At 38.6% G+C, this 13095-nt stretch overlaps 1 protein-coding gene across 1 annotated transcript in view; it reads right to left on the minus strand.

Annotated features, from left to right (window-relative positions):
• AGO3 (argonaute RISC catalytic component 3) overlaps positions 1 to 13095 on the minus strand; it is a 33784-nt gene that overhangs the window by 17280 nt on the left and 3409 nt on the right. The window contains exons 2-5 of the mRNA XM_075522087.1: positions 6907 to 7078; positions 2296 to 2416; positions 1533 to 1741; positions 156 to 292 (exon numbers count right to left, since the gene is read on the minus strand). Of these exons, the coding sequence (XP_075378202.1) occupies positions 156 to 292; positions 1533 to 1741; positions 2296 to 2416; positions 6907 to 7078 (639 nt within the window). The remainder of the gene's footprint in view (positions 1 to 155; positions 293 to 1532; positions 1742 to 2295; positions 2417 to 6906; positions 7079 to 13095) is intronic.

A 13095-nucleotide genomic window follows, 5' to 3' on the forward strand; every position in this document is an offset into this window, starting at 1 on the left:
CCCTCTGCACAGATGGCACCAAGTTGTTATCACACAGAAATGTGGTACCACAAACTCAAGCACGTGACAGTAAAATGATGGAATGGCAAGGTCACTTTTATTCTTAGAGACATTTTCACTACCACCTTTATTCTTAACCCTCAGTCCCAACTTACCATCAATATTGAGCATCATCTTCCACATGGCAGGCCGAACAGACTGATGGAATCCAAACCAGACCTCCCTACCTCCACCCAAGGGGTGATCATAGCCTTCTGGAGCTGAGAAAAAGGAGCGGCCCACAGGGGTATACCTAGTGAAAAAGATGGCTGCATGTTTATGCCATTGTTTTCCAAATATAAAAGATTGCTTTCCAAATAAGAACTCTATAATCAAGATTATAACACACAGCATTATTGGTTTTTGGAATTTTGCACACCAGGAATCTGTGCCTAGAATCAAGTTTAAACAATACACTCTGAATGCTTCTGTTCCCATTGCAGTGTTTTTAAATTTAGACAAAACATTTACCAGTTTTAGCAATGCACAACCACTTTCAGTTTTTACTACAAATCAAGAACTAAGTTAACCTACCCTTTCTGATCTTCCACTTCAAGAAAGTATAATCTCCATCACAGCAGATTCTGTACAACAGCATCGTATATACTGGACTGACCCTCAAAGATCATTTTGCGTGTTTTACTAGGGAACATTTGAATACAATCTACACCGAGAGGTGGAATGGCTATGGTGGAAACAAAGAACTAGAGAAACTCATGTTTCTCTCTGAGGTAGAAAACAGCTGTTCACAAACCTCCAGACCTCCTCACATTTGTAATGGACAGACATTAGTACAGCGGTTAACATCTTTCATGTTTCCTTAGGATCCAGGGTAGCTAAGGAACACCAGTTTCCATAAAACCAAAAGTTGGTTTTTTTTTTTTTTTGAAGAGTCAGTTACACCCAACAAAAACCACCAGTGCAAAGCCATCCTACTGCCTAACCCAGCAATCAAACTTGAAAAGTAACTTTCATTGACCAAATAAAGCAAAATTAATTTGGCCTTCTCTTATGTTTCAGGGTTCTGAGATAAAGAATAACAGACTTTGTTAGGACAGGTATCTACTCTCAACTGTATATTTAAAACGTGAGAAGCATGCATCATTGATGGGTATATCAATGAATTAAAAAGACTCGTGCTTTTAGACAGTCACCGCCATCAAGTGCACGATACATGGCTCAACTTGAGCAGAAAACAAGAGCAGTGCTACAGCATACTGTAATCTCTCAGTATTATTTCAATTAAGGCCTATTATACATGTCTCCTGTTTCTTGATCTTTTCAAACAAATACATCACCTGCTTTGAGTTTAAATGTCTACAGAAATACACACTTCTACATAATTAGCTCCAGTCTCCCCAGTTCAGCTAACCAGCTGTGCTGCATAAGGGGAACGATCATTTTTTCTTTTCACCTGGGAAGACACAGGGATGAAGGTCTCCCAATGGGGATACTTCAGGTAAAGACAGACTGCAGGAAGACAGTGAACCTACTTCATGGAGGGTAGGTGTCGTAGCACCACATCGACAGCATGAACAGGGTTAGTGCTGATAGGTTTGTCTAGTTCCAGAGGCTCAGGCAAGGTTCTTCCTGTCAAAACTTCATGCAGCAAGTGCCAGCTCACCCGAGAAACAAACTTTATTGACACTTTGAAGGGACGATCTTTTCCACCTTCTCCTGGTAATGTCACATCCAAATCCACCTGGGTGGGGGAGGAGGAAAAAAATAAAAAAATGTAGCTGCTTAATCTCAAGTCTGGTAGCCTTGAGTTTTCACTCCTTCCCATAACTGGGCCAGAGACTCAAAAACTCAGATATTTAGGACACAGCACATTTGATAAAAGTACATTATCAAATGCACAAAACAGAGAACTGGGTCCTCACCAAGTAGAAGAGGATCATGTAATTTTTGTCATCTTGAATCAGAAAACTCTTCATTCCAGAGAAACTGTGGTTTGATTTTTTAATAGTACTTCATCATAAGATAATGTATTACAGTCTGTAGAACTGAGTATTTAACAGATTTTGCTGTAGAAAGAGGCTACTAAATTCTAGGGGAGGTTCTGAACGCAACTATTACATACACATTTACGTACATCGGAATTTGCAGAAAATACATTAGAAGGACTCCATTTCAATACAGACCCTGTAAGGTACTTCCAGTTTTTCTGAACTCAGCAATATTAGAAGTTGGGCTTGTTTCTTTTTCTTTCCCAAGAAGCTGTTACAAACATCATTTTTTTCCCAGTTATCTTACCCCAGTAGTGGCCACAGGAAGCGGATTGGCTGTATAGAGGCTTCTTTTCCCATCATAAACTGGTCTACGGTCCCCAAATATTGTCACTTTAAAATGCTGCACCATTGAGTCCACCACCTCCCTAGAAAAGTTGATATTTACATTGAAGATGTTTTCAAAGTAGTATCAGACTGGAACTGGCTCCCACACACCCTGTGTTTTGCTGAAGCAGTTTCAACAAACGTATTAGTCAAGTGAATTATAGAACACCCACTGATATTCCAAAAAGGTGCTTCACATACTTCAAGTAAAATAACAGATAAACACTAAAGAATAAAATCAGAATCAACGCAAATGCTCAAACACTGGAAAATGTTACTGAAATAATTTCAGAAAGTCCCAGAAATGACCAAGGCCTTTGTATAACCTTTGTTATACAAAGCAAGGACACACTTACCTTGGAAGAAACCCACAAGCCAGTATTATGAAAAACTAGTACAAACTCACAAGCGAAAGCTATGCTAGCTCGTGGAAGCAGTAGTTAATTGTACTGTCTACCTAGTAACCTTCATCTGCTCTTCAATTAACCAGAGTTTGGAATTCTGCCTACATTGTATATGAAAATGAGGTACCCTAACAAAAAAGTCTTAGCTTTAAGTCCTTAATAATCTGAGTTTTTACAATAAAATCAAGTAAAAGCCTGATGGAATTTGCACACAATTATAGATTCTCCTAACTTACTTTATTATGAGTTGATGGCAATAAAGAAAATAGTAACCCGATACAAGCATTGAAATTACACTTGAAAAACCACCATAAAATTTTAATCTTATATAAAAGAAGGCTTCTTGATACAAGCAGGAGAATAATCAGGTCCAAAGAGACTTTTGCAATACCTCTAACTGAAACATGCCTTCAGGATTTGAATTCTTTGGGGATTCTTTGTGTTTCAGTGGCACAACAACTGTATCTTATTTGATACAACGTAACTCCCTTATTCTACAGAAATTAAACACTTTTCTTAAGCATATGCAAATTAGCATTCTTGCACAGCAGAAGCTTACTAGTATACCATTTCCTGACCAGGCGACATTAACCTACAGCACCTCAGGAAGACGAGAAATACTGACTTCCTCTTCAAGCAAAATTAGTAGCAGTACTTTCACCTCTCAGCTGGGACTTGGGGAAAGGGAAGAGAAATTCTCCATTTCACAGTTCTTTATGTTACTAAACTCTCAGAATCCGAATTCTCTCACTGGCTAAAAGCACATCAATATACTTAAGCAACTTCTATCTACTTAGTACCCAACTGTGCTCCTGCACAAGACCATCTTATCTGAAAACCCCATTCTGCAGTGGTACACTGCTCCCTCTAACACTATGCACAGGGATAAGCGTGCAAAAAAACCTATTTCCTGAAGTGCCAGCTTATTGTCACATAACCTGTGACAAAAGCAGAGGGATAAAAGTTAGCGATGAAGAGTAGGAGCAGGAGGGAGCAAGCAAGAGGCTCTGTAAAACAAAACAGTTCTCAGCTGTAGCTCTGCTACTGATCTCACACCTACAGCCCGCTTCAAAGCACAGCGTTATTTACCATCCGCCTTCCAGTTCACAACACAGCAGAAACCCTATAAGGGAAAGTGAAAAGGAAATAGAAGACACTCTAGATTTTAAAGCCTCCCTACAGCTAAAGGCTCATAAAGGTGCAGGTGAATTTAAAAAAACTTAGCAACTATTCAGGAACTAAAAACCCTATTTATTCCAAATGCAAGCATGCAGACAGGATGTTAGTCAGAAACTATTTCAGAATAGCTGAGTCTATGCAAATCCACTGACTTCTTAGAAATAACTGTCACAGCATGCAGGAGAAAGGGAAAAATATATTTCTAAGGAAAATTCTTCAAAGCGGGTATTTCAGTATACTGATTTCAACTTAGGCTAATGAAAACCATTCTTCTCTGCGTAATCCACAACACACTATCCAAAGTCATTTATTCAGCAGATACTATATTCTTTTATTGGGCTCATTTATACAAGCTCTTGCAGTTTTTAACTAACATCTGCCACATTTTTACACCCATGAAAGTTGGTAAAGCAGTAGTAATTTTAAACAACCAATTTCATGGTTCCTTACTTTGAAAAAAACAATATGCATGCAAGATTCACCCTCAGCTTTCAGATTCTAAACTACAGTTTATATTAGGATTCATAATTTACAACCTGTATTTGCTGTCAAACTCGAAAACAAATACAGTCTCTAATTTGAAAGTATATGACTATTAAAGCAACTCGTTAGGTTTGCTGCCTGTGTTCAATTAGTCTTCTCAGTTTACCTTGACAAAAACCAGATGACTGCTTCTACTAGTTGGTAACACAAAGAAGGAAAAGCACGACAGTGGCTTTACCGGTAGAATAGCATTGACAAGCTTCTGGGCAAAGTTACATGTGCATCTGAACTACACCTATACCACAACAACTGAATTTATGAATGAGAAACCTCCAAAAGCATTTAAAATTAACTCCAGTCTACAAAAAGCACTTCTGGGAAATAACCAGCCCTCACACAACCTAACAAAGGTCAGAAGCAACACTTAGATACTCAATCTGAGACTCGCAAAGGTATGCAAAGTTCTATCAGCTGCAAACACACTCTTCAGCAAATCATTATTTAGGTAAGCAAAAATATTGACAATTTTACAGAGTTACTTTAGAAACTCAAACCAAATACTTTTGCCTCTCTCCACGTGAACTGAAAACTTCAGAAGACACAGCATTTCTCTAAGGCACAACCAACTGAAACAAGCTGTGACAAACATCGATTTTGGCTCTGGAAGCAGGCTTGAAATTACCCTACCAACAGGACCACAAAAGGGATTTTTTTTTTCTTTTAAATTTTAAATAAAATTTAGTTGCTATTTTAAAACAACTTATTTCAAATGCACTATTTTCAAACATCTGTAGTTTCTCCCACTGTTATGGAAACAACTAACTACACAGAATCACAGATTGCAATTGCTGGAGCAACCAGAGCTCTTACAGCTTTGTCTCCCTTAGTCTATTTTAATCAAGCACTGCCATACAGCAGACAAAAAAAGCGTTTTTAGTCAACAGATTTTAAGTAAAATGACATTTATCTTCATTACAAGATCACAGTAGAAAAGAATCAGACGTATAAAACAGTAGGTCAGTTTAGAGCAGTTTATATTCTCCTTGTATCCCTATGAGCATGGCTTCACAAGCATTCTTCATTTAACAATACGGTAGTAAACTAACCTTTCTAACAGTAAGATTATATTAAATATTAATTCACACAGAACTATTGCACCCCAATTTTAGCAATTTATTAGTTTCCTTTTAACTAATACTTAACATAGGTATTTACATAGCCTTCAGAACTGCAGTATGCAACTAGCAGGGGAAAACATCACCAGCCAGAATCAGGCCCTAGCAATATGTTATTGTTAAAACGTAAAAAAACAGAGTTGCAGATGAAAGGGGAAGAAATTGCTTTTCAGCCACCCTGAACTTTAACTGATGAAACAGATTTCACAAGAGACTAACAAGTCAGTCCTCCTAAAAAAATTATTCAATGCAGAGAAGAAATACAGGAAATACAAAATGTTGTAATCTTTAAAAAGCAAAAATTATTATAGCTCTAATGTCAGGTTTTCAATTAACTACTCCTTCTGAGGAGGCTTTGCTGGCTCCCAAAATTCCAGAGGTTTAGGACAAAGTACACAAAGACCATATATAAAAAGCTGTACCAGCAATCTGTTAAGGCTGAAGAATCCAGCACTCAATAGGTACAGTTTGTTGGATCACCAAATGAACAGGGATAACAGAGTATGAAAATATTCTCTCCATTTAACCAGCAATCTAGAAATAAAGTAGCCTAGCAAGGGATTTAACTGACCCTAATACACAGCAGACATGAAAATAAGATGAGATACAATGTCCTATACAAAATGCTGTAACAAGAGAGAAAGGACACAGGTGGAGCTCAGACCAAATCTGACCATTTCAAATACACTAAGCTGATTGCATGAAGTATCTATTAACAAGGGGAAAACTAGTTTGTTTGCAGTGCTTTCATACCACTACTCCTAATGGAAGCTTTCCAGCTGAAGGCTGTCTCCTCCTGTACCTACAGCAATGGCTTTTAGTCACTAGCTTCTGATCACAGTACCCCAGTGAATTAGGTTGGAGAACCTTTCAGATTAACCAATGCTGCAATGTATCTCAGTATCAACTGAGGATAAAAACACCCATAGGAGCAGATTCCTGCTAACTCAAATGATTCGACAGCCAGTATTGCAACCAAAAAGGTAACTGCCTACAGCTATACCACATATATGCTGCCCTGAAGAACAGGGGTTGCTGCCAAACAGCTCTCAAAGTACTGTGACCACTAATGGCTGGCCCACTTCATAGCATCTGGACACAACCAAATTGGAGAACCTGGAAAAGGCTTTATACCCATCTCACGGATGTTTAAGAGAACTTGCACACAGATCTCCATAGCATAATGCTCAGATTTTAAGCTACATAGACTATATTTACTTCAGTAGGTCCCTCTGTTGCTTAAAAATTGCAGTATCAGTATAATGTATGAGACAAATTTCACCTTCTTACCTGTTCACCCTCCGAGGACACTTATCTGGTTTGATATCCACCTCATAGAGGTAGACATCAATCTTTGGGATTTCAACTTGGAAGCAGTTGGCCAGCAGTTTAATGGGTTTGCCCATGGTGCCATAGCCAGGACGTCTGGGCACCATGAGTAGGGGCTGTGCCCCGACGGGTCCTGCGAAAGGAAAAAATATCACAGATTAGAAGATAAGCACAGCAGACAAGCTGTGTCACAAAGGTACTACTTGCTTACGTTTCAGCATTTTAAAAATACATAAGGCTCCTTGCATGTGCAGGTACGCATACTTGTCTCCCATTAAGACTTAGTAATGCACTCCCCTTTTCCAGTCTTAGGCAATTCCCCGAACCAACTCGTAGGACAACCAGGCAGTACCAGAGCCAGCAGACTACAAGAAGGGAAAATTAGCTGTATCAAACAGCACACATCAAACAGCATGCCTAGCCTATTAAGTCCCAAACGAACACTTGCCCATTTTTCCTCCATGAGCCTCCACCCACATCTAGACTATTTTCTTACTGATGAGTTCCAGCTTCTGTGATTAGCATGAATAAAATCAGGAGATTCCCTAAACAAACAAACAAAAGTGTGCTTTTCCTTGTAACACTTTACTATTGTGGAAAGCCTGTCTGCCATTAAAACACAGAGTTTTTACAAGTCTTTTCTGAACACCCTAGTAATAACAAAGTCGCCGCAGAATACAAAAATATGGAAGCACTTCTGAACTGATGTACATTGTTTGCAATAAACTCGTAATTTCATTGCAATTATTAGCTTAGTCTTGGAAGACAGATTATTCTTGAACTTTGCTGGCTGAAAATGGATGAAGACTAAAACCATTCCCTCCTGCCTAACGGCACCGATAAAGCCAATGGGCCAGAACAGGAAAGACTCAGATTAAGACACAGGATTGTAAAACTCTCGATTACTTATACATTCAAGAAAAATACCCATAGCTGCTCAGAGAAACCATCAAAATCTGCAATAAGAGATGGGTATTTTGAAAGTCAGCTAAAAATGCCTGTCTAGTAATATATGTCACATTCTCATCTGGTTATCTATTTAATTCACTTTGCATCATTTAGATGAGAATCCTCAGCTCAAGATCTGGGTTACTCATGCCTTACAAAACCAAACACAGTAGGAAACACAGTCCACTTTCAAGAATTTCTACTGGTATTTCCACTTAAAAATATCTCTTTCCAGTCAAGAAACAACAAAGAAACCAACATGCTTTGTAGCCCAAGTTTTAAAAATTACTCATCGTACAAATGTCATGATTTACAGAGCATTCGATTAAGTTAGTTAAAAGTTCTCCCCTCTACTCCTACTCAGTGACACAGATAGCAATTCCAGCCCACTCATTTTCATAGAAGAGTTAAAATGTCAAGTGCTGGTAAAAATGTCTTATTTGCCTTTTGATTAATCTCCACCATTCCTGGAAAAAAAATCGCATTATCTTGAAGGAAACCCTGTACTGAGAATAGGTGAACATCAAAGCTAAGTTCCACTGTAACATTTGTCTGGCTTTACCCAGAAACCTACCAAAAAATTCTGAGTGGGCTTGGCTTCAAGCCATAAGATAAAACAAAAACATAAAACAAGAAGCATCATTTAAAACACCCTCACAGACTATGCTTATGCAAAAGTCCTTCCAAGCATCTGTTCTCTTCAACTTTTCCTTCGTTTTAATACTGTCACAAGAATAAAAGCAGCTCGACAATTTACTCCAGATATATTTTCAGAATATAAGCATATGCAAAAAGTTACTACTAAACATTTGAGTGACATAAGTGACTCAGTAGCTTATTTTAATATTACAAAGACATACATGCCATAGTTTATAATTAGCTCATATCTGTAGGAAATGAAATAAAGATAATGTTAAAATAACTGCTGAAATAAAGACAACATTAAAGTTTGTTATAGTCTGGTCTGCCCTGTCTCCCCCCACCCCATTTGTTAAAATCATGTAACATGTAAAAACAGTTGCTAAAATCTGTAAGCACAGAATAAACAGCCAGTGTGCAGACAATCTTCATGAAGGTTAGGTGAAGAAGTTGAAGCACGTGGAACAGGGAAATACAGTATGGCTGAAATCTTTGTCACCATCTCCTCTGGAAGTTGCACTAAGCTGAACTTTTTAACTGAGCACTCAGCTGCTGGAGAGTGCAGGAGAAGAGATAAACCCCTTCATGGGAACGCTATCCCGTTAACAGAATCCCGGTGATCAGCTGCATAGGAGCAAAAAACCTGAAACAGAGAAATGCTATTCAGTTACTAATATAAGGCAGGGTGCACTTCAAAATCCTGGGTCATAAAAGAAATGCTCTACCCAATGCCAAGTATGCGAGCAGGCCTCCAACCTCTGCTCCTTGGAAAACAGTGGTGAACAAAACAAGAAAATACCAGTTGTTAGACAAAGGCTTTCTTTAGCCTCACTTGTTCAGCTGCACACACACAGCTCCTCAGGAAACAGCTCACCCTGGAAGAAGTTAGAACCCAGATTTTGGCAAAGAGGAATTAAGTAACCAACAACTGAATAAGAGTCGCAGGTCTACACACTATTCAGGAATCATTTTAAAAAGCTCAGCTGCTTTTGCTATCATTTTGTCCGATACACATGCTCCCTTGGACAAGTTAACTTGAAAACAGGAGTAGGTTGTAATTCAATTCTGCTATCACTGTCCAAATACACTAGCACCCACTCAGAATATCCTGCTTTCAAAATACACTAAATTGCCAGATTGCATGTTGTGAAAGTCTGTGTCACTGGCTTCAAACCTGTGACTCAAAACCCAATAAAACATAAATAACAAGCGACGCTCTCTGAGGACAGCTACTGCTCCCGTATCACATCAATGACTCACCCAACCTCATGCCTAAGTCCTGTGTCAAGCTAATGGAAATAAACATACAAACCAAAAATACTAAAAGTAGTATTATTCTAAATAGCACAGAATGACTATGATTGTCAGACCAATTCCTTCACGTTATTTAACCACCGTGAAAACAAAGTTGTTAAAGTTTCAAAAATCTTTGCAAAAGCATTACTGCAGCACGGCCTGGCTGCAGCAGATGGAGGAACGTGCAGTCTGTCAGTGCCTCCAGAAGAGGAGAACTCTGCACTATTCAGCTGCCCACAATAGAAGTTTTAGAGGAGAAACTTCTTTGCGTTTCAGAAACTATTACTACTCTGCCATCAGAGCATCAGATATGTACATGTGCCTAGTATGCCCTTAAAAATCAAAAAAACCCCATAAATCAAGTCTGTTGCGCGTGCCAGAGTAGTACTCAATTCATAAAACCAGTTAAGGAAAGTCCCCAACATTGACAGCCAACTGATTTATAACACGGAACAGTGAATACACAGATAGGAACTAAAACTGAAGCTTCAGACAGATTCTTGGAAGGCTTTTATACAGCAAGGGAGTACGTTTCAAGAAGGTATAAGATCCACCACCAAATAACTTGAACCTTCTGAATGTATGGTTACTCATTAGAAAACATACAGGAAAAATCTGCAGAGGAAATATTTAACTACGCATTTAAATCAGCAATAACACAAGCTAGAAAATAAAATCCTCTTCAGGGCCTAAAGGTATATCAATTTATAAGGTACCCTTCGTAGCATTTGCTGAAGTCTTTATATGAATATCCTTCAGCAATGTCGAAAGACTTTTTTTCTCACAAGTGGATGCTCAGTAAAACAAGTAGAGGCAAAAGCCCTGACAATATACCTGCAAAACAGGCAAATGCTAAACCAGGAAAGGTCACCAGCAGCGCCCAGAGCCCGTGGTTTGCTCCCTACCACCACCGCCACGTTTAGAAGAAGGTATCTTGCATCCCCGTTGCATTTCACAGGGGATTTACACCGCTGTTTCCCAGGGGCGTACGGGGCCATTACTGTTCCAGCCCAAGGGGCGCAGGAACGTAAGGTGGTTATCCGTGCCTGCCGCGCTCGGCTGGGTAACAGGTCGCATAACCTACGTCCCTTAACATGTAGCTCACTGGTGGACAGTATTTTGAAGAGCTTTGCTGATATTTAATCCAATATTTCAATAAAACCCCAAAAGAGATGAAAAGGGAACTGTCACTTTTAGAGGGCTTAATGAGGAAACTAATATTTTAAAACGTTTTAAAAAAAATTTCTAAAATTGAATAAGTGTATTGTTTATGAAATACATTCTGACGAAAAAACTCATACCAAGACTACCTTTTCAAAGAGCTGAAGTTTGAAGTAACATTAAAAATACGTGGACAATGAAATTAATTTCAAGTGCAATTATGTGGCACCTCCGCCAACAGAACCATTTACTCCGACAGAACTTGAAAAGAGTGGAAATTGGCAGTTGTCAGTATATTCAGATCCACAATCTGAAAATTCCCATTGAAGTCAGATCATACTCCAGGCCAATATGGAAGTCCCTCTAATGGTTTAAACGAGCTCTGAATCAGAATCTTTTCTTCTGGGGAATTATAGATGTTATAATAAAGATTAAACACAACAAAAATTGACTGTAATTTCTATGGCAATACAGCCAGCAGTATAGAACACATCTGGCGTGCATCCAAAACACAGGCTTGAGTCTACCTAGCAACCAAGCGAAGCCCTAATCGGAATAAAGCCTGAACAGAAAGAGCACAAGCACAGAAACCTGCAAATACTTTCAACAAACCATTTTATGGCAAACTGAAGCTTTTGGCACGCAAGACAGTTTTACAGCACGAAGCAAAATACTGATTTCTAGCAAGATGCTAATAGAAAATACAGATTTCCTTACACGATCCTTTCCTTACAGAAAGAGACATCAGTACCAAGCTTCCAGCAAACAATCATCCTCTTTCCTACTGTGGCTTCAGCATGATAAAACCAAAAAAATATTAACAGATGATTACTTAAGAGTGTCATTTTTGTTTATAAGACAGTTCTAAATCTCTAATTGAATGGGTGACTGAACAGCCTTAGACACACGATGGGTGGAGGGCTTAACAGGTAAAATATTATTTAAACTCTGGCTCAGTAACACAAGGCAGATTTGTCTAACAGATCCTATCCTCAGGCTGGAGCCTGCACACAGGAGAAAGCTCTCCATGGAGGGGGAGAGGATGGAGGGATAAAAAAAGATTCCCTTTCAGAGGGCCCCTGGCCTCTGCTTGGACTCAGAGGCCCAGCCTGTGGAGCTCAAAGAAAATCCAATCACTACTGAAAAATAAGTTAATTCTAGTTAAAAAAAAATAGATAGGGAAGACTATATTTGAATGTTGGTTTCAATAATCGAGCTCCTTATGCCAGAAATCATGAATTGCCTTATTTCTGTAGCCGCAGCCTCGCTGGGTGGCATTACATTATTTATGAGTAATGCAATCCACGTTTTCTAAACATTCCTACTCTCAATTTAGGTCTTTTTTTTTTTTTTTTAAAGATTTCAGATAATAAGTCATGTTAAAACTCATTAAAAGCCAACGTTTTGATGCCATGCTCAGTGACAGCCAACTGCACAAGTAAATACTAGTACGCTAACTTGTTCTACCCTAAAGAAGTTACAGAAAATACAGTGAAGCATTTTGGAAGCATTTACAAGATAATAAATGCTCCTGAACCATTAAAAAAATCTAATCATAAAGAGCTTTAAGCTCAAAAAAGCAGCTTATATGCACATTGTAAAGTTAATACCTAACTACTCTAGGAGACGAGAACATGACAACCCACACAAACACAGCTATACTTTTCCCTTGAAGGTATTTCCCCAGACCAAAATCAGGAAGGTAAACTGACACAATCTTTCTTGTTGAGTGTAGGTATACCACGTTTTGCCACAAAAAGAAACCTTTACCAACATGTACTTGCATTTATGCTAAAAAACCCACTTTGTAAGAAAATAAGCAATTCTTAATGCCCTCATTTTTGTTTTCCTGGTTTCATGTTAACTGTTTTGAAAACTACAGAATTCTTCCCCCTTAAACTCACTAACTTTGAATTGCTGTTATGGAGAGAGTGAAATGTGCTGTCTGTCTACTGTTGTTTAGGTTTCAAAATTAAGATGCAAGCAGCTCCCCTTTTTCCAATTTACTGCCTGAAAAATATCTAAGCGCAGAACAGTAAGATCCGAGACACACGGTCATATTACTCAATTTAGGACAACGGTACAAGAAAGCCCCTTGCAAAATAA

Source organism: Mycteria americana, chromosome 21 (assembly GCF_035582795.1).
Source record: "Mycteria americana isolate JAX WOST 10 ecotype Jacksonville Zoo and Gardens chromosome 21, USCA_MyAme_1.0, whole genome shotgun sequence".
Taxonomy (NCBI): Eukaryota; Metazoa; Chordata; class Aves; order Ciconiiformes; family Ciconiidae; genus Mycteria; species Mycteria americana.